Source organism: Drosophila biarmipes, chromosome 4 (assembly GCF_025231255.1).
Source record: "Drosophila biarmipes strain raj3 chromosome 4, RU_DBia_V1.1, whole genome shotgun sequence".
In the NCBI taxonomy this organism is placed as follows: domain Eukaryota; kingdom Metazoa; phylum Arthropoda; class Insecta; order Diptera; family Drosophilidae; genus Drosophila; species Drosophila biarmipes.
The window spans coordinates 1,176,469-1,199,566 of record NC_066614.1 but is presented as its reverse complement, the minus strand read 5'-3'; the positions used below and the strand labels follow the sequence as shown (position 1 = coordinate 1,199,566).

At 39.0% G+C, this 23,098-nt stretch overlaps 1 protein-coding gene across 5 annotated transcripts in view; it reads left to right on the top strand.

Annotated features, from left to right (window-relative positions):
• LOC108036010 (transcription factor Sox-5) overlaps positions 1 to 22,562 on the top strand; it is a 63,370-nt gene extending 40,808 nt beyond the window's left edge. For 3 of the 5 annotated variants that reach the window (XM_017111921.3, XM_017111922.3, XM_050886850.1), the window contains 2 exons: positions 17,975 to 18,880; positions 20,359 to 22,562. In XM_017111921.3, coding sequence (XP_016967410.1) covers positions 17,975 to 18,880; positions 20,359 to 21,195 — 1,743 coding nt within the window. In that variant the 3' untranslated portion in view covers positions 21,196 to 22,562. The other 2 variants (XM_017111924.3, XM_017111923.3) reach the window with 2 other exon arrangements.
• The last annotated feature ends 536 nt before the right edge of the window (positions 22,563 to 23,098 follow it).

The window sequence follows — 23,098 nt, the reverse complement described above, 5'->3', positions numbered from 1 at the left end:
ATTATTAAACAGTTTATATGTATATCTATTACAAATAAGTAAAGTTTTTATGGGAGCGTAAAAACAGAGGTATGGGACTCTTAAAATGTGGTGTATTGGGAAAGCCAAGTGCTTGACAGCAAAGATTATAATTAACCACCTACATGTAACACCCTCAAATATCTTTTATATCCCCTATTATATCCCTGTAACATTTCAGGAGAGGACTTTGAATAGGGTTCATGTCCTTTCTCTTTGCGCAGCTAATGACTCCTGAAAGAGCAAATAAATCGGTGGTGAAGTGCGTGTATGTCCTATGCAATTAGTTTGAGCATGGAGACTAGCAAGTTGTACGCACGTGTGTGTCACACAGGTAGGCAATTAAGATGTTAAAGAAGTTACCCTGCAGTTCATGAACGGCCCAGTTGATAACGTATCAGCAACCTGCCGCTCCCAGTCGAAAGCACTCACTTCTTACTTTTTATACCCTTGCCGAGAGTACAGCTAAATCTGAAGTTATCTACGCAGTGAACGAGATGTTTCCGACCCATATTGTATATGACAGCACCACTAGACTAGTCGGTCTGACCGACCACCCATTAAAAAGCTACAAGCACCTAAAGAATTCTAAGCTAGATGTCGCAGGTGTGCAACATTGTGAGCAATCACTTTGCTGCTTACATATCTCCATCTCTCTCGCACTTTACTTAGTTGACTAATGATGGTCTTGTTGAAGGTATAGAAAACACAATAAGGCAATTCAATCCTGAACCGTTCATTTCGCTTAAGGTAGAAAAAGGGCGTTTAATCAAAATCCAATTAATATCATTTTCTATTACTATTTTATTAGAAAGTATGCGTGGCGAACCTTTATCGAACTGTCAATGCCTGAAAACCGAAGATTTTGTTCAGATTGGTACTGACGTTGCTATTGCTGTGGCTATTGCTATTAAAATTCATTGGCACGCTTCGTGTGTCGTCTGCCAACAAGGCTTAATCTGATAAAAATTGAAGCAACCGCAATCCCGCAACCACCAGCTGAGACATTCAGCCGCGTAGTTGACGAATCCGAATTCCCAGGCGATTTCTCCCGTCGCCGAAAGCTGTAACAAAAACCGTTAATATTCGAATGGAATAAGGTATACTAAAAGCGAGGAGTAACAGGAGGTGAGCCGGTGGCATTAGGGCTGCAAATTACACAGATGACACGCTGTGTCATCGCTTCATTGACTAACTCCTCAGTCCTTAGTCCTGGCGGATGACTGTAAAAAAAGTTTTCTTTACGTTGAGCCTTTTCTTATTGAATAATTTGGCATTGTCGTGCAGACCGTGCCGCATTGTTGTTTGCGAAAAGGTTTCACAAGTGTTTTCGAGGGGCCTCTTCCAGTATTTCCTTTTTCAACGCCAGAAAATCAATAGCGGGTTCTGCTAGAGAAAATCTTAGATCCAATGATGAGAAAGATAAAACAAATATTGAAAACAAACCCAACGGGAAACAACATTTTACCGAGTTAATGGCTTGTTGTTCTTCTTTTGAATAATTCAGCTTTTTTGCAGAATTATAAAAAATGATATCTTATACAAGCGAATAAAATATTAAATTACAATGCAAAACTGATTAATCTGATTCGACCTATTTTTTTCTCACTGAGCAAAATGCCGTAAAATTAAAATGAAATTCAACTCAATTACAATAATAAACTGCTCCTTTTATGTCGCTTCCATTAATTTACGATTTCGTTAGTAATGGTGGTGTTTTAACATTGCACAGTGTGTATGTCACGACTTGCAGGGAAAACGGTTTGCGTTAGCTTTTTTTCCATATAACCAGAGCTTTAACTCTTCAACAAAGTCAGATTTGCAAAATCGATTTTCAAAATTATTGGTATAAACCAACATAACCTCTTATTGAGGTAAGAGGTAGCGGCGATTGCACCTTCAACATTAAAGAGTTTTCATTCTTACTTATTTTCATGGTTTTTGCATTACTTTTGATTGGTGTATCGATCGTCACGAAAGAAGCATCAGAATAAATAAAGGACTATCATACATTCGTTACTCAATTTAATTCGAAATTCAGAACTAATTAAAGTTATTTCCAAGCTTATAAGGTTATATGTTAAAAAACACCGAAGATATAATTTTTTAAAATTTTTTCCCCGATAGTTCCTATGGGAGCTATAAGATATAGTTGTCCGATCCGGTTCCGACTTATATTCTACCTGCAAAACAAAGAAGACTTTTGGAAAAGTTTCAGCCCGATAGCTTTAAAACTGAGAGACCAGTTTGCGTAGAAACGGACGGACAGACGGACGGAAAGACGGACATGGCTAGATCGACTCGTCTTGTGACGCTGATCAAGAATATATATACTTTATGGGGTCGGAAACGTCTCCTTCACTGCGTTGCAAACTACTGACTGAAATCATTATACCCTCTGCAAGGGTATAAAAACTATTTACTAAAGTTTCTTTTTTTTTTTCTTATGTCTGCAAGGGTATACAAACTTCGGCTTGCCGAAGTAAACTTCCTTTCTTGTTGACATATAACCTTTTTCGCTTGGATATAACATTTTTTAATCAAATCGGACGACTATATCATATAGATGTCATAGGAACGATCGGGAAACAAATTATTTACTAAAGTTGATTATTTCTTATAACTGCGAGGGTATACAAACTTCGGCTTGCCGAAGTTAACTTCCTTTCTTGTCAGATATAAATTGTGTGCGGTTAATAACTGTCCCCGCACTGCACGGCTTATACGTTTCGTTCACAGCGTTCACCACAGTGGTGGCCACTTGCCTGATTCGTGAGTATTGAGATTTCCTCTGTCGACGCTCTGCCTGCAGCAACACTTAAACTCTTGTATATCTAACGCACGCGACTACAAGTTGCTAGTTATATCCGTTACTTCTAGAGTAAAAGGGTATGCTAGATTAGTTGGAAAGTATGTAACAGGTAGCAGTAAGCGTTTCCGACCCCATAACGTATTTGTATTCTTGATCAGGATCATTAGCCGAGTCGATCTAGCCATGTCCGTCTGTCTGTCTGTCTGTCCGTATGAACGCTGAGATCTGGGAAGCTATAAAAGGTAGAACAGTCAAATCTGGCATGCGGATTCCTGGGCTTCCTGCGCGGCGCAAGTTTGTTTCAGCGGGGTGACACGACCGCCCTAACGCCCACAATGAGGCGCCTACAGTTATTATGATAGAAACAAAATTGTAACTTAAATGTGTTTGTCTCATCAATACCTATCGAGTGACCTAAAAAATATGTGCCATGCCACTCTCACACAAACGCTTAAAGCGCTTAAATCTGTATATTTATTTTATTCGTCGAAAAACTCTCTGTAGCCCACGTATTTGAAAGTATTTTAAAAGTAAAAATAAGATCTTGTGGTTATAATCGATACATTGGTTATATCACAAGAAATTTTTGAATCGGAGCATTCTGTGACAAGTCAAAGGCAAATAAAGGAACCGACGGTAGGTGGCGTGGTGTGTAATCTTAGAAACAGTGCATATTTCCACCTCCCTTCAGCAAATGTTAAGACACCGGGTTGTCTTACTGTATCCAGATAAATCCAAGTTGGTTTTGTTTTACATACCGGTTGTTTTCGAAACTAGCTCTCAGTTGTCTGACGTGCAGCTTCTGTAGCAAAATGTTAATCGAAATCAAATGACCATATCCTGCAAGTTTATCTTTTTTGTTTAAATAAAAACACACCTGTGCCTTTCGGTGTTTTCAGTGATTTTGTGGATGGACCTTTCGTAAAAAAATGGCAAGCGGATATAACTTGAACGCTTGTCTGATGGCCCTTATAACTCCACACGAAAAAGGGAGTGTGCTCTAAGAGGGGTGATGCAGTTGCACGTGCAAGTCATTGAATGGTTTGAGAATACAAATAAATGATTTGTGTTTTCCGGGGAGAAAAGTCAGTGGAAGTGGCAAAGCCGGTGTGGTTGCTGCAAAGACCGCCACTCAACTTCTGGCTTTATTCTAATTACGATACAAGCCCACAAAGCTGCAAAACAACCCTTGGCCCACCCGCGCGGCTAATGTCAAGTGCAAATGTCTTGGTCAGAGGCAGAGCAAAGGTCGCGTCACATGAGAGACGAGATTGCGGTCCACGGAACAGAATTCACTTCTTCAATAGCAGCGCATTTCATCTTGGACCGCCCATCGTTTGCTGGGTAATTGTTTTTTCTTTCTTTGCACGACAATTTGTAACTTTGTTCCACCTCAGCGTCCCTTCCCTTCAACAGTCCCCGACACACTGAAGCCTGCATCCTGCGTCGGCGTCAATTCAATTACAAATTATTTAACGTTCGCAATGCAAACGGGATACGCACGAAGCTTCCACATGTCGTTCGCATCTTGCCACACGGTTGCTCTCGGGCAGGAAATTCGGGATAGATTGGGGAAATGGAAATTGGAATTGAAAATATGATTTGAAGAAATTGTTACCACTGCATTTATAGCTGAACTAGTCGACTCGGATTGTCAGGCAAGCCGTCTTCGAAGTATTGAAAACCGTTGTAAATCGCATCGCAATTTTTAAAAGATTGTTGTGGCGTTCGCGTATGTAGTGAGTAGGGCATTCTTCTGACCACCCATCACCCACCATGATAATAAAGCGCTCATTTAAGCCCGAAAACAATGGTGGCTCTAATGATGGGAAAATGCCAGGCAGCTCCAGACCCGCCCAGAAAGAGATGATTAAATCTCTGTCAACAAAAGACGAAATAGCATTCAAATTAGAAGCTCATTGTCGATGTTTTGTTGCCAAAGTAGCGACACAGTCAATGTATTGGGACATCCAACGCCCATTGTTCCTGCCAGACAATGGGGTCACAAATGAAGAGCTGGGGCGCACTCACATAAGCTGCAACCTTCGTAAGTAAGGTTGATCCAAAACCTGGACCATGGCTTTCCCCATGGATAAGAGTAGCTGTGTGATACGGTCTGTCAACACGTTGTTCGGCACCAAGTAAAGCACCCACCCCACCCAATAATATGGATAATAACGATCATCAATCGCCGTCATCAATCTTCATCCATTACCAACACACTCGACAATATACGTCAAATAGGTTGAGCATTAGACATGGTCGAAACATAAACTCGTCAGGCAAGACTCGCCACTCGCCTAAATAAAATTGAAAATAAGGAGAAAACCGTTTTATCCAAAAATGGATCGGCTTATTATTCATATTTTTAAAGAAAAACTTTCTTTTTGTAAAAAAGAATTAAAAAAGGAAGAAGTAATTTAAGAAATCGAGAACCAGCCTTAAGCTTACCTTCTTTAAGAGGCGTCTAGCAAAATGGTATACTTTTGTCATGAGCACAAATTCGTTCGTGTTCGTTACATGGGGTGTAGCACCATGACCAACCTAGTGCCCGCTGAGCAAGAATATCTAGAACATGCATTCTTAATACCAACTGTCAGTGTTTATACGGACAAAGGGACAGACGGATATAAAAATGTTGACACTTTTAGTGATGCTGGTCAAGATTATGTACTGTAAAGAGTCGGAAATGCCTTTTTCCCTGCGTTACCAACTTTTGAAAAATTCAAATAAAGAGCTAAAGGCTCTTAAAAGGGGCTCCCTTTATAACCCGAAAAAGTCAGTTTCCACCTCGCGAGCATACAAGCATCTGTAAATACCTCGTTTTTACCGAGTCGCAAGGGAGCACCGTCAACAATAAATTGTTTCCCCTTTTAAAGAAAGGAATTCTCATTTATAGTGTAAGTTAACCTCTCGGTATTACAAACAAAATTAATAAAAGAGCGCAGTTTCGTTTCCAAGAACATATATATATATAGATCTCTCGGTATTACAAACAAAATTAAAATTCATATATCCTAAGAATGTATAGGTGCAGAAGAAAGGGTGTAAAGAAGTTTTCTTTTTTGTACCTTACGAATGGGTTTTCTTAGTCCATTATGTATGCATGTATGCAATGTGGTGGTTTCCACATCATACAGAGTATTTGACTACTTCATTTTATATCTCAAAGTTGTACTATATCTTCCTCAATGTGCTAGTGGGGGTGTCTGTTTCTTTTTGTTATTTATTCATCATTTGGGGTCAGGCGTATGCAATAATAAAAACACAAAAGGCTTGCTGGCCCAACTTTGGTCTTAAAAGCCTGCGGTAGGGAAAGCATACATGCCTCTTTCCGCTTTTAAATTTTTTACACTTAAAATAAAATGTATCCTACATTTCAGAAAGTCCGAGGAAATTTTCTGTAAAGTCAAGAAACCTTTCCTTAAGTAATTCGTTAAACCGAAGTTTCTATACCCTTGCAGGTCGTTCCCGTATGAGTATTTTATGAAAAGATCGTTTCGATTTTTAGTAAACTAAGAACAATTTATATATATACTAAGACATTGTTAATTTAACATCGTCAATGACGAAATAAAACGATTTTTGTATTACTGTGTATTATAGCTCAATATAAAAAAAACTAGATAATTTGGCAAGAAAACAGCTATAAATACTAAAACTTCAATTAAATTAAAATTAAACTTCAATGCTACAAGCTAGAAGGTAATTTATAATATTTGTCTAAAAACAAGAAAGGAAGTTTAAGTTTGTATACCCTTGCAGTTATAAGAAATAATCAACTTTAGTAACACCATGTGCATTTTTTAAGGATTGTTGCTGACTTAGTGATATTAAAAAAATAATTATTTCATTCTTTTTTTTAGACCATTTTTTTGATAAAATTTAATTCGAAATTCTGAACCAATTAAAAAATGTTATTTCCAAACATAGGAGGTTATATGTTAGAAAACCCCAAAGATATCTTTTTTTTTCCTTTTTTCCCCGATAGTTCCTATGGAAGCTATATGATATAGTTGTCCGTAACGGGTAAAAAAATGGCCATATTTACCAGTTCTGAACGTCTAACTGACTGGGCATCGAACATTTTTTGGTGCGCATTTGGGATCTTCGAATCATTTAAATTGTTATTAACAGTTTTAAACAAAACTTTCTAAAATCAAACAAAAACTCCTCAAAACGAGTTGAAAATTTAATGATGATCGCAACTTTAACAAAAAAAAGTTCTAATATCAACTTTTGTGACGAAATGGATTATATGATCTACTACATTTTTTTGTATTCAGCACGCTGCAACAAAAAAAGCTGAACGTCCTTAATGTGCCGTTCGCTTTCTTCAGCTGAGTAAAGGGTATCTGATATGCGAGGCGCTCGACTAAAGCGTTCATTCTTATTTTGTGGACTGGCGCAGGTTTTTTGTTGCTGCATGCTGAATGATAAAATATTAGGAATATATCTTCGCCAAGTAGTCATTTGGCACAATCATGGTCGAACATGAATCCTTTACGTTCTCAATGAATCACATTCTAAGAGTTCTGTTAAGGAGCAATACTGCAGTAGGCACCCGTCCAGGAAGAGTACATTTCACGAGGTTAAAGCCATTGTTTGGCGGCAAACAAAACATTTTAACCACAAAACCCAACGCCAGTACCCACTCCGCAGTTACCCACGCATCTCTTCCGATGAGCTGGGATGCAAGAGTATACTTAAGAGCTCGACATTGTGTCGAGTTCGTTTCGCGGCGTTAATGAGGTGCCGTTGCCCGTGTCTGCGGTTTCTCCTAGGATGGGAGGGCTATTATTGTTGGAGAAAGATTAGAGGGTGATGGCTATGATGGTATCTCGAAACACTCGCTATTTTAATTGGAGCTCAGGCTTTATCTTAATTTTGTATTACGAGAGCTACGTCAAATCCACCACCATATGTTCCAAAATTGCAAGCGGCAGACGAAAACAAGTTCTTATCAATTAATAAATCGGCTTTAAGGCCAGAAAAGCTTCTGCACTTTCGTGGGCCCAAGAGCTTACGTATTTTCCAAACAATAAATAAGATGAAACAAAACGGAATATACAAATGAAGTACAATTAAATAATGAAAATAAATAAATAAACAAATAAGTCTGACCATGGTGGGTAGTAGACAGTAAGGGAGGCGGATGCGCCTGGTCGAGGGTATTCGAAACAGAGTGCCGGTGAATGTCAAAGTAAACGAATTGAATAAATAAGCAAAGACAACATACGCCCAAAAATCAACAATAAAACTGTACCAACATATAGAAAACAACACAAAACGAAACGGAGCGCAAACAAAATGAAATAACAAAATAAAACAATCAGGAAATTGTCCTTTGATCTTTTTCCACCTCCTCCACGCTCAACCCCTGCTTAAGAAAGCGTAATTTTCGACTGGTTTGTAGATGCTTTTGCAGACAAACAAATGAAATCGCAAATACAAATTCCCGGAGTCTCATTCGATTAAGGTCGGCTCCTTGATATATAAAAGCGCTTTCAACCTTCACTAAAAACGTTAGTGAGCACTAAATATTCACGTTTTGCATTGAGGGTCCTTACCGGAAAAAATCAAAAACGGACAGGACACATATACGGTCAAATAAAATGTATATATTCTCGAGCACGTTAATTTCACTAGACAATTTTTATTGTCCGAGCTCAGCTTAAAAGCTATGGACTTAAAACATTTTATGAAGATTAAGGCCAGTTTCTAATCCGCATTATAAACTAAAAGTACATTCTAAGCCCTGAAAAAATTTAAAATTGACATGCGCACGGCCACTGCCCGTTTGTGCTCTAATTTTTATTCCTGTTATTTGAAAAGTAAATGGGTATACTAAATTCGTTCAAAAGTATGTAACAGGTAGAAGATAGGGTTTTCGGCCCCATAAAGTAAATACTGATTCACTAACCGAGTTGAGATAGCCATGTCCGTCTGTCTATCCGTCCGTATAAACGCTGAGATCTTGGAAACTATAAAAGCTAGAATTTGGAATGCTGATTCTTGACCTTTTTGCTCAGCCCAGTTTTCATTTTAATTAAAAAGTTGTTGGGTGAAATATATCTCATCAATATCTTTCAATTGACATAAAAAAGTTTAAATCCGTCTTCCGCCCACAGAGCATATAATGAATGAGCGGGTAGGTGGCGCTTTAAAATATCGCTTAGCTCCTTATATATCTCCAATTCTCTTTTCTTCCTCAAGCTGAGTACAGGGTATCTGATAGTCGAGCCACTCGCCTGCAGCGTTCTTCCATATTTGGCATTTAACCCAAAATTGTATAAGCTCTTTTGGAAAAATAAAAACAATCGAAATAAAAAAACGTTCTGAATAATTTAAATCGGTGATACTTAGAAAAATCATGTTAAAAGACGTACTTAGTATTTTTTAATCTAACGCCCAGGCAAAACGTTTAAATCTGTCTGTCTGCTTAAAATGCCCTGAAATAGCTGGTAGGTGGCGTGTTACAATATCGCTTCGCTACCGCTTGTGGGCGTTAGAGTGTATGTTGCAAATTTTTTTTAAGACAATCGAGAGGTGTTGACGAAACAGTTTTTAGAGGTTTGTGGGCGTTAGAGTGGGCGAGGCACATATTTTTGGAAAATCGTGGCACCTCGCTTAATGTCAGAGGGGCGCACCAAAATATATCAAAAAACCCTTCTAAATATAGCACAAGTTTATAACTTTAGTAGCTCACAAGTTACAGCTAGCGACTACTAGCTAGCGATTTTCCAAAAGTTTCCTACATTAAGCTGTTTCACGTGGTTTGGGATAATTTTCATTTTTAGAATCTTGTTCTGCGTATTACTTTTAAAGGAACCACCTGATATTGACATATGGGTGTCATTCGACGCGTATTTTAAGTGAGAATACAACTACACCAATTTTTTTTTTAATTTTTCTCGTTAACACCTATAATTATCACCAACAGCCCAAAAGCTCAAATCAAAATTATATATTATTACAATTACTAGTTAATTTATTTGAAGTATTGGTAGGCATTCCCTTTGATTTTTGAGTAGCAATAGTACAATCATAGTGGATTTAAATTTTTTCATGTATATAGAGTAGTCGCCTTCGCCACTCTCCTGGTGCGCTTTGTCACTACGTGGACTGCCGTCCACATTTTAGAGGCCACAAAATTCTTGACGATGTTACCCAGCTTAATATAAAAATGAATTCTGCCACTCTTGAAAAAAAAAAGCTAGTTCGGGGAGAAAACAGCTAGAAATAGCTATGTTTTGTTTTGTTTACCCGTGACTTGTGAACTACTAAAGCTACAGGATTGTCCAAAATGTCTTTAGAAAGGAATTTTGAAATACTTTGTACGCCTTTCAAACGAGATTGGTCTAAATACCACAGTTTTAAAGTTATGGGGCAAAGTTTTTATACCCGTTACTCGTAGAGCAGAAGGGTATACTAGATTCTTCAGAAAGAATGTAACAGGCAGAAGGAAGTGTTTCCGACGCTGGAGCAGTCAGACTTGGCATGATTTGTTTTGTCGGTGGGCCACGCCCACTCTAAAGCCCACAATACGCGAAAATCTGTAGTGCCTACAGTTTTTATGATATAGAACAACTGAAATGTATTTGTCTCATCAATATCTATCGATTAACCAAAAAAATATGCTACGCACACGCACAAAACTGTGGCGGCTACAGTTTTCATGCTATAAAATTTTGTTTCCTTAAATGTGTTTGTCTTATCAATACCTAGCGTTTCACATAAAAAAATGTTTGCCACGCCCACTCTAACGCCCCCAAACGGCTAAAACGTTTAGAACTGTTTGCCGGCCACATAACATTTCACGGTTAAGCTTTAGAACTAAAAAGCAGAGCATTGCCATTGTGAGTGCAAAACTGTAACATTTAAATTTTTTACAGTTTGGCGTGCCATTTTCTTTTACTGATATCAAATGGTTTCTAACCTACTAAGATCTTCAAAATGCGATCATTAGAAAAATGTTACAGAAACATTGTTGAAACATTGAACTCGTGTTACAGTTTTGCTCGTCAGTGTACCTCCATTTTCCTTTTGCTCCCTCAGTCGGAACCAGCCTGATCAGACAACTAAATCAAATAGCTCCCATAGGAATGATCGGGAAAAATTTTAAAAATGATATATTTGGTGTTCTTTAATATATTACCTCCTACGCTTGGAAATAAAATTTTTTAAATAGTTCTACATTTCGTGTTAAATAAAAAGAAAGCAAAAGGGAAATGGAGATATATATAGGCGATATTTTAGGGCAACACCTACCGGCTATTTCAGTAGATGTTATATGGGCGGCACACAGATTTAAGCGTTTAAACCGTTTGTGAGCGTGAGAGTGGACGTTGCAAATTTTTTCAGTTAAAATTTTGTTTCTATCATAAAAACTGTAGGCGCTACTGATTTTCGCGGATCGGCGTAATAGAGTTGGCGTGGCACCCCGCTGAAACAAACTTGCGCTGCGCAGGAAGCCCGGAATCTGCATGTCAAGTCTGACTTTTCTAGCTCTTATAGTTTCCGAGATCTCAGCGCTCATACGTTTAACAGGCAGACGGACAGATGGACATGGCTAGAACGACTCGGCTAGTGATCCTGATCAAGAATATATATACTTTATGGGGTCGGAAACGCTTCATTTTACCTGTTACAACTTTCCGAAGAATCTAGTACACCATTTTTCTCTACGAGTAACGGGTATACATTATATTTTTAGTGTTTTTATACCCTTGCAGAGGGTATAATGATTTCAGTCAGAAGTTTGCAACGCAATGAAGGACGTTTCCGACCCCACAAAGTATATATATTCTTGATCAGCGTCACACGACGAGTCAATCTAGCCATGTCCGCCTGTCTGTCCGTTTCTACGCAAACTAGTCTCCCATAGGAACAATCGGAAAATTAGTGGTAAAATAATATTGAAAAATTATATCTTCGGTTTTTTTTAATATATACCCCCACGCTTGGAAATAACATTTTTTATTTTGTTTTGAGTTTCGAATTAAATTTTATCAAAATCGGACGACTATATCATATAGCTTCCATAGGAACGATCGGAAAATTAGTAGGGAAACATGAAATAAATATTATATATTTAGTGTTTTTTAACATATAACTTTATAAGCTTAAAAATAACATTTTTTAATTATATAAGATATAATCTTCCGATTTTGAAGTAATTAAAAAATGTTATTTTCACGTAGAAGGTTATATGTTTAAAAACACCGAAGATATATATTTTTTTTAATTTTTCCCCGATAGTTCCTATGGGAGCTGTAAGATATAGTTGTCCGATCCGGCTGGCTCCGACTTATATACTACCTACCTACCAATAGAAAGAAGACTTTTGGGAAAGTTTAAGCCCGACAGCTTCAAAACTAAGAGACTAGTTTGCGTAGAAACGGACAGACGGACGGACAGACGGACATGTCTAGATCGACTCGTCTAGTGACGCTGATCAAGAATATATATACTTTATGGGGTCGGAAACGTTTCCTTCACTGCGTTGCAAACTACTGACTGAAATCATTATACCCTCTGCAAGGGTATAAAAATGGTTGCAAATCAACCACACTTTTTAGTTCAGAACACCTAACACCGTCTGATCATTGAATTTTTTATGCGTATCCATACTCTACAAAAACACCTCTTAACGAGGTAAAAATATAGTGACGATCGCACCTTCGGCAAACAAAAGTTCTGAAATCAATTTTTGTGTCGGAAATATATAAACGATCTACTAAATAAATACATTTTGTACATTTGATTTTCAGGAACCGTGTTTTTTGCGCCATAGTCCGACGCCTTACATATGAGGTAAGGCGTTTGCCTCTGATGCAAAAGGTCCCCGGTTCGGATACCAGCTAGGGAGGTCCAGAGCAGACCTAAGCTAACCTACAGTAGTTTTAGGCAGCACGTTACCCAAAATCAAGGCCAAAAATGCCCACATTTTGGCCCAAAATGGCCAAATTTTAGGCCCAAATGTTAGGTCACAAGAGCCAGATTTATGGGAATTTTTGGACATTTTTTTCTGGGTGTATATATATGTTCGAATTTCAGTCCGACACCGCCGAACCCCTCTCCAATTACTGGGACAGACAGTTATGTATCACAACCGGGCAAATCAATTTTTGGGCGAATAAATAAATACTCGTTTATCCACAACATGCATATTTAGGAAAGGCATATTTTTATTTTCCCCACGTTTCGGATGCGTTATGTAATTGGGGGTCAACAATGTGGGTTTGTGCAGCAAATTGTCTTACAAAGTATGCTCGAGCCACCACCAGGTTAATGCCTGCCTAGTAGCTAGTAGCTAGTAGCTACAATCTACGCCCAAGCGTACATGGCCGAAGTAGTGGAAAAGCTTTGCAAAGCCGAAGGGCATGTACATACCCACATGTATGTTGCAAAGTCACGTCCACATAGGCATGTGCTTCCTTCAAACATACTTACGTTACCGGTTTTCGCTATCCGCCCGCCAACCGAATCGCAATGCTGCAATAAAATAGCAAATAATTGAAGAGACAATTGGCTGAGACAAGCGGAGCAGTAACCACCACCACTTGCGACGTCGCTGCACGAAAAGGGGCGGAGCTCCGCTGTACATATATGTACGGTTGTGTTGGACAATGCCCTTTCCTTGGCTTTCTTTCCATCGATTTCGGAGTCGAGCAGAAACAAAAAGGTTTTTGTTTCTCGGCACTCATGTATTCACTCGACGGCGTGCGTTGGTGGGACAGAGACAGATGTACAAGGAGGGGGTCTGGGGCGCGGGGTGGTGCTAGGGGCCTGTTGTTCCCTGAGCGGGAGAGAGGCAGGAGAGCATTGGTCGAAAAACAAGGAGCGAGAGAGACAATTCTCGTAATTCGTGCAACAATATGTATGTGCAGAACAATTGAATCCACGCCCACACACATTTACGGCAATCCCCAACCAACCAACTCGGCGAGCAGTTTTGTGACCTCAAAGGGTGGGAGTGCTGATGGAAAGAGCGGACCTGCCCTGCCGTCGGTTTGCGAAGCGAAGAGTAGCAGAAAGAGAAGAGAAGAGCGATAAGAGAGTAAAACGTTGAGCTGCACAGTGGGTGTGCGAGCTATCGTTGTCCTTAATGGCCGGGAGTTCAATTACTCAAATAACTTGAGCAAAACTAATCCAGTTGACACACAAATGATGCCCCTATGTTTTTCTTTTTTTTTGTGACCCAATATTGACAAATGATTAGACTTCCCTGAAGCCGGAACGAAAGAGGAAGAATTGCCCTAAAAATGCGAAATATGTCCAACCGCAGGGGCAATTTCAAAGCCTCGTTAGTATTATTAAATTTATTATAAACATTTTTTAGGTACGTATCGTTGAAAGGTATGTTTATAAAACGTTCCCAGAGGTCCCAATCAGCCCGCTTTCGTAAACGGAGGTTGTGTCCGCTTGTAAGCCGTTCCGGCCCACAGTGCGCAACTGCTGCGCCCTGAGTGCCTGGAACAATCGATTGTTCAGCTCCGCCAGCCACAGCCTCATATTCGGGTGCTCCAGCGCCGTCAGCTTCCTCAGTTTTCCGCGATGGCTCGACCGGAGCAGTAGATGCAGCAGATGCCAAGGCGGTGGCGACGAGGCGAGCGTAAGTGCACAGAGACGGCAGGTGGAATCGCGGGCCCGAGAGGCAAAACAGCACGTTCGTTTGGATTTGGATACCCTGTCCGAATGGATAGCCCATGTATGCCGAACGCTGCCTCGGAGAGCAGCGAGCTCTGAGTGTCGGTGGATGTGGACGTGGAGGTGGAGGTGGAGGAACGCTGTCGCTTGGCAGTGACGTTTACGGGTACTGATACCGATACGGATACGCGTCACGCTGCGATTTGCTATTGTGTCGCGTCGCCCTGGCCAATCAGGCACAGACCTTTCGGGCCATCCTCCCTATTTAAATTTTGAACTGCTCGACAGGATTGACTTGCTTGCTGTAATGGCACAACTCTTGACGATGCGCGAGGTGAGCCACCTGCTACATTTACCAAGAGCCATAGCTAGTGTGGGAGTGGATAGCAAATAATAATTTACACTAAAACATTTGTGAATTTAGGAACAGTGTAAGTGAGTGAAGCAGGTGCCTCCCAAAATGTTCATTATGGAGTGATTATTTGATAATTAAAAAGTAAAAAGAATGTACAAGCCGACAAACAAAAATGATGTGCTAAGACTTCCTTGTAATGTGTCACCGACAATCCTTAAACTGCTGAGAATGGTTAAAATAACTATCCCGTTTGGTAGATTCTGATATCAACTATTGATAATAAAAGCCTTCTTAGGCCGCAATTATTATGAAATCAAAGAAAAACATCCGATCACAGTGATGTAGTATTTTGCTAAAATAGATTAATAGAGTAATTGCGCTATGGATATTTTTAGAAATTTCTTTAAAAACAACGTTGGAAATGAATGTTGTTCGTTGCAAAGCACAAACTGACACATTTGCTACGATAGGGGCTATTTTATACGGTGGTCGCCCGATTGTCAAGATCTTTTAGCCTGATCAGGGAACACAAACATAACAAGGACCATCAGATAACCGTTACTCCGTTAACCGTTACTTGAAAGAGCAAGAAATTATAGTAGATAATTTCTAGGATCGGAAACGCCTAATTGATTGTCCATAGGAACTGTGATACATCGGAAATATAAGAGCTAAAATGATGGGATTAAGAGAGCAGATCTTAGACATCCTGCGCAGCGAATGTTTGGGCATTATAGTGCAGACAGCGCTGAAGATTGTCTAGCGTCCACACACAGTCGCAAATTAAAATTGAGTTGACTAATTATTACACTTATTACCTGTCTATATGCTTATAATGACAACAATCGCCATACTATAGAAATATGAGTTATGAATAACTAAGATTATAATTGAAAAAGGCATTGAATGCTCAGCAGCACCGGAACCAGTATCATACGCTGCGCCCGAAGCCGGGTCGGAAACCTCTTTAAACTTCTGAATGAAATACGACTTATTATACCATCTGAAAAGGTATAAAAAAAGAATTAACGCTATTGTTGAGTGGATCGACTCTTATATACCCATTACAGAGCGAAAGGGAGGAAAACGGAGATGGCAATATACAAGCAGCAAAGCAAGATTGTAAATCGCCATCTGACCGCGATTTCAATACTTGGCAGACATATATATGCGTTATGGGCGTTAGAGTGGGTGTGGTAAACTTATAAACTTACTTATTATGTGATCAAAGTTTTCAAAGTTCACGTTCAACTCGCTGAGAGCGGTATAGTGTATCATACAACTATTTCTGTTTAAGAAGGACATATGAACATTTAAGAAGTAGAACAGAATGGTATTTACAGAATCGAAATCCCTGCCAGGATCGGTAAATGTATCATCACTTTGAAAAACTTTATAATCTAATATGAGAACTTAAGATTGGTGGTCGCCGGAAAATAGTATAGGTACAGCTGACAGTTTGGCAATGGCACGGTCATTTTCTTTCAAAACCCAAGTATTATCGATACGATATATTTAAAAAATTCGAAAACCCTATTTTTATACTTGTTACTTGTAGAGTAAAAGGATATACTAGATTCGTCAGAAAGTATGTAACAGGTAAAATAAAGAGTTTTCCTCCCCATGAAATATTTATATTCTTGATTAGGATCACTAGCCGAGTAGAACTAGCTATGTCCGTCCGTCCGTATGAACGCTGAGACCTCGGTTATTATAAGTACTAGAACAGGGGTGCCACCCCCACTCTAACGCCCACAATCCGCGAAAATCTGTAGCGCCTCTAGTTTTTATGATAGAAAAAAAATTTAACTGATATGTATTTGTCTCATCAATACCTACCGAAAAAATTGAGTTCTTCCTTGTTTATCATTAATATATTTTGAATTTATTGAAATAGTCAATTAATAATACTGAAAATAAACATATTTTAGTTATTTATTTCTTTTGTTTCACAGGCAAATAAATAAGAAATGTATAAAATGCATATTATTTGCTAATTAGAAGCAAATATTAGATATAGCACTTATTAACGAGGTTAAAGAATGATGACTATCACACCTAAAATTAGCGACATAATTCCTCTATGGCGACTTTTTCTCCAAAGATTCAGTTTTAAAAACATGATATAGGGGGTTGTCCCAAAATGTATATTGTTTTAATACCCTTGCAGAGGGTATAATGATTTCAGTCAGAAGCTTGCAACGCAGTGAAGCAGACGTTTCCGACCCCATAAAGTATATATACTCTTGATCAGCGTCACAAGTCGAGTCGACCTAGCCATGTCCGTCCGTCTGTCCATCTGTCCGTCCGTTTCTACACAAACTTGTCTCTCAGCTTTAAAGCTATCGGGCTAAAACTTTCCCAAAAGTCTTCTTTGTTTTGCAGGTAGTATATAAGTCGGAAGCAGCCGGATCTTATAGCTCCCATAGGAACTTCCGGAGAAAAAATTAAAAAAAAAATTGTATCTTCGGTGTTTTTTAACGTATAACCTTCTACGCTTGGAAATAAAATAAATTATAAATTTTATCAAAATCGGACAACTATATCATACAGCTGCCATAGAAACGACCGAAAAATTCGATGTTTTTTAACACATAACCTCGTACGCTTGGAAATAACATTTTTTAATTGGTATTGAATTCTGAATTAAATTTTATTAAAATCGGACGACTATATCATATAGCTGCCATAAAAACTATCGAAAAATTAGTCGGAAAATATAAAATATCTTTGATGTTTTCTAACATATAACCTTCTAAGCTTGGAAATAACATTTTTTGATTAGTTCTGAATTTCGAATTAAATTTGATCAAAACTGGAAAATATGAAAAAAATTATATCTTTTATGTTTTTTCACATATAACCTTCTAAGCTTGGAAATAACATTTTTTAAATTGTTAGGAATTTCGAATTCAATTTAATAAAAATCGGACTACTATAACATATAGATGTCAAAAAAATTGTCTAAAACAGGTGTTTCTTATAACTGCAAGGGTATACAAACTACAGGACCTTTGTTCTAAACGATTACTTAATTAATCCCCATTTAGAAATTTTTAAATATAAAAACGGATGAAGGAATCGCTCGTTTTTTGGAACATATTAACAACACTACAATGTATGTTCGCTTTTTTCAGACCCATTACGTTAGCATGACCGACATTGATGCAAGTGCTCAACAGCAACAACATCTCCAAAACGTGCAGAGGTTGCAACACGAAAACTGCCTTCAGGAGTTACACAATCAACTGAACAGCCAGTTCGGGGCAGCTCGATTTGCGGCCCCAAATCCTCACCAGGCAGTTTCAATTACTTCCGGAAACTTGGTTCCATTTCTTCCGGCCTTCCTACAGCCCCCGATGCCTGCTCAACAACTTTTGCAGTTGATTCCCGGCCATGCGGGTCCCCAAACTGTCGCCCACCACGGTCACCCGCAAACTGACTCATCCAGCGCACACAAAATGGCTCTAGCTCCTATGTGGTCCACTGCGGCGGTGGCGGCTGCGCACATTCAGGCCGCTCTGGCGGCTGCAGCGGTAGCGGCTGCAAGTAATAGTAATTTTTCCAGCAACAACAACGTGCTGGCTTCATCGACTAGTGTTAATGAGCCATCGAGCACAGACTCCTCCGCATCTGTACCATTAATGGAGATCGGAGAAATGAGAAGAGGCGGAATTGGAGGAGCCAGCTTGTCAAGGCCAGAGTCCCCGGGTTACGAAAATCCACCTTACTCAATCCTCTCTTATAGCCACAACACACCTCCGGAATCGCCGCATGGTCGAACAGCTGAATGTTCCAAGAACTTTGCACCTTCGCCGGCGGACAATCACAGCATGGCAAGCCTATCCGAAGCCCAAGACTCGGAAATGGATGCACCATTGAATCTCAGCAAGCCAAAGGGATCGCCCAGTTCTTCGCCAAACAGCTCTTCTCAAAAGGACCACAGTGAAAGCCTTGCTCCTGTGGTGTCCAGTCCACCCCTAAGCTGGCATCAAGGGCAAAAACATTATGCCGAGATAGAATCGCCTCTTTTAAAGAGTCATGTAAGTACCACGCTTTCAATACAACTTTACTTACTTTGAGTATAATTATACCCGTTACTTTGAGAGTAAAAGCGTATATTGTACGTATGGTACTGTATGTACCAGCATTATTCGTCACAAAAGTCGATATCAGAACTTTAATGTTTGGTTTTAATAATTTGCTTTACTGTAAAAAAAAAAAAATTAAATTAAAAAATTACTCTGTGAATGATTTTTCCAGATTATAGGGTCCTTATTATGGCCGTTACTCGTAGAGTAAAACGGTTTACTGGATTTGTCGGAAAGTATGTAACAAAGAGCCTTTCCGTATTTAGTCTTGATCGGGATTACTAGCAGAGTCGATCTAGCCATATCCGTTGTCCTTCTGTCCATCTGAGATCACGGAAACTATAAAAGGTTGAATTTTGGGATTTGACAAAAAAAGGCTTGGGCTTTCTGCACAGCGCAAGTTTGTTTCAGCAGGGTGACACGCCCATAAACGACAATAACACTTGAAATCGTCTAGCGCCAAAATTGTCTTGCTACTTTGGGAAAATTTAAATGAAATTGTGTTCTTCTTATCAATACCCATCCATACTCTAAAAATATATAAAATCTACCGATACATTTATTTGTCGAAAAAACGTGAACGAAGTTTTTTGAGCTCACCAGCTAAGATTTACATAGATGGGTTTCCCATTCTGGAGTTGGGAGCAGGAAGTAACCCGGCATCTCGGCGATGGATGCTGAAGGCTCCGCCAGCTTTTCCTTTCTTTCACATCTTCCATCAGCTAACATCCAACTTCGCCGTAAGTGGTGGTGATGGGTTCCAGCGATTTCAACATGGAAAGCTTGTCTAACTACCATGACCTGCGCTATCTTCTACCAGTTTCTTTTTATTATTTAATTTATCTTCAAATGGCTATAGCTGTTCAATGGCTTATGCACAGCTCCTGGCCGATGCTACGGCTGCTTCTATGCCAGTCTCTTTCGGCCAATTCAGCGATTTTATCAAAATTTCCTACGGACCATCTCTACACCAGAACGAAAACGTTGAAACCAACGTAGTGCGTTAGAACTGAAAACTGTGTCGGTTCCAAAAACTGCACAAATTTTATTGGCGCTTTGAGATGCATTTTTGCCTTTATCGTAGTAGAACTGAAACATATGCCGTTTGTTTGCGACTCTATAACTCACGATTGACTAAAACGAAAAAACAGTCAATCAAACACATTAGCTCGTGAAAAGAGCTTTCCAAAAAAGTATAACAACCTAATACATAAAATATATAAAGCACTCAAACGTACCATATCTTAAAGATGAAGTGGTAACCCAAGTAACGAAGTTTTTGGGCTGAAGTACCAAAACATTATAGGGTCGGAAAAAAATGCTTCCACCTGTAACATACTTTCAAACTAATAAAAGTAGTAGTCAGGGCAAAGAAAGATTCCATGCCTAAATTTCGGAACTAAAAATGCGTTTTTTATTTGTCTTTCCAGGGAAGATTATGGAACTCAACAGTCGTCGGTTCTGGGGGATCACGTGCAACGCGCATGAGTCGCGACTCGTTAAACAGCTGTGGCACAAATTCAGAACGATCTGCTGCCCTGGAACGTGAAGGCAACAACGCAAGTCAACTTGGCCCTGTACCTCGGTCGCCGTCATCTCACCCACTGAGGCAAGGCAATGGTCATGGGCATGGACACGGCCATAGCCACGGGCACGGACACAGCAAGCCCCATATTAAAAGACCCATGAATGCATTCATGGTGTGGGCAAAGGATGAGCGAAGAAAGATATTGAAGGCATGCCCAGATATGCACAACTCGAATATATCAAAAATTCTGGGTGCTCGCTGGAAGGCAATGTCTAATGCCGACAAACAGCCATATTACGAAGAACAGTCAAGGCTTTCGAAGCTTCACATGGAGCAGCATCCCGATTACCGCTACAGACCACGGCCGAAGCGCACCTGTATTGTGGATGGCAAAAAGATGCGTATTTCCGAGTATAAAGTCCTGATGCGTAATCGGCGGGCTGAGATGAGACAGCTATGGTGCCGGACAAGCGGAGTCAGTGGTAGCTCGGGAAGTGCCTGCGCCGATGCCTGTCCAAAGGGACACCCCGGCGGATCAAATGCCCAGGCAGCAGTCGCAGCCGCTGCAGCTGTGTACCACTTGCAGGATATGGCATCTGCAGCAGCGTCCACCGTTCATGGCAATGACTGTGGGCACACACCCCCCCAACAGTTCTTCTATCCTCCAGAAAGCTTGTCACCGTCTGGTTTTTCATCCGACGAAGGAGAATTGCCGTCTCAGCGTGAGCTGGACGACTAAGATGGCGATTACCAACAGCCAAAACCGGGATAGTGACAATTCTGACAAGACGTACAAGTTGACCTTATAGAAAGGGAGGCAAATATCAAGTATAATCAGCTTTGTAAATACAAAACGGATAGGATAGTCACTGTTTGATTTAGCTATATAAGTTTCAGTTCAAGTGCCATTACACTCGTATAAATATAGATAATTTGTGAAACCATAGTTAACAAGACATTCGGTCTTGGGAACCTTGCAATTTTTGTGCCATTTACGCACCAATGCTGTAGAAATAAAAACTTAATCCAGTTAAGACGTACTCAAATAGATAGTTAGTATCGTTTAATATTTGTAAAATATATACACTTAATTAAATTCATATGTAAATGTCAAATTTGTATGCGTCCAAATACTCGAACGTAGTGTAATAGAAGCCACTAAAATACATAAGAACACATAGTAATTCACTTAATCGTATATTTTCATAATTGCTTTCGAGTTAATTATTTAAATGACTTGGTGTATATTAAGTAAACACATCGCTATGTTGTTATTATAACTTAATAGTATTCCTATTCCGGCAGTAGGCCGTTCTTTCATATTGCTGGTGTTTAATATGCTGGTGATCTTGAATAAATATTTTCAAAATAACATTTACAAAATTTATCGTCAAACTGTACAATCAGTCAAAACATTACTCCCCACTAACCTAATTAACTTTTAAACTGTACAATCGAATCAAAATGCGAGTGCTCTGAAATATAAATTTAAATCTAATTGGAAGCGATTGTATTCTAGCAGAATGTAATGTTGAGGGGAAAATATGTACATTAGGCCGGTCCAAAAAATTAAATCATGTTCTCAGCCCTTCATTTGTATTTAAAAACAAAAATGTTGTTGAATGAAACGTCCTCAAAGTTGTATTTAAAATTACTACTATTAGGCAATTACCCCCAACTCTAATTCAAGTTTCTCAGGCAATGTTAATAAAAAGTAGACGAAAATTACCGAAATATATTCGGTGGTAAAAATTCAACTAAAACCATGTCAAAACCACCTATTTGAAAGTTATAAATTTGATCAACGGCAATAGTGCGAATAAGCTCTAAACTTTTTTAACAACAAATGTGGACCGCCCTAGTGTACATTAGTATGAATGTCAAAAAACACGAATACGAATTAATAAAGCTTACGGGCTGGAATGAGTAATAAGGCTTAGCACATATAACAAGTATTCAATTGTAATACAATATGTGTAACAATTGTAAACTTTGTAAGTTTGCCAGAATTAAATGTAAAAAAAAATGCAAGCTTTCTATTTTTGGTTTTTTTTCTCTGTAACGAAAAAGGAGTTGCCCAAAATAAAATTCACATATACAACCGGGCACTGTATTCTATTTCAATTTTTTTTTTTGGTTTACTTTTCAAAACACAAGTATTGGTTTTTCAGTCTAGGCAAAACATAATTTACGATTTACTCATTGGTTCCCTAACATTAATTTACCACCATCACAGCGTCGATTAGGAGTGCATTTTATTTATATTTAAATATTTTGCGACCTTACCTCAAATATTAGTCCTTAAAATATTCCTAAGTAAAAACATCTTTTATTCTGTGTAAAGCCGATACATGTAACGTTATATAGGCAAACAGCTGTCTAAGAAAAAAGAAATGGTAAGAAAATAAAATATACCAATAACGAACCGGTAACCAAAACTTTCCGGAACCCAGATTTCGTAAAAATGAAAAAGAAGAAAAATAGAAAACTGGAGCACGTCTGATAAACACATATTGATTGCCAAAAATAAAGCAGAGTAATTGTCACTTGGCTTTTAGGTTAACAACACCAAATCCTTAAACCCATCATTTTAGTATTTTCTTTAGTATTTTAAACCCGTTTTTAAAACCATCATTTCTAAA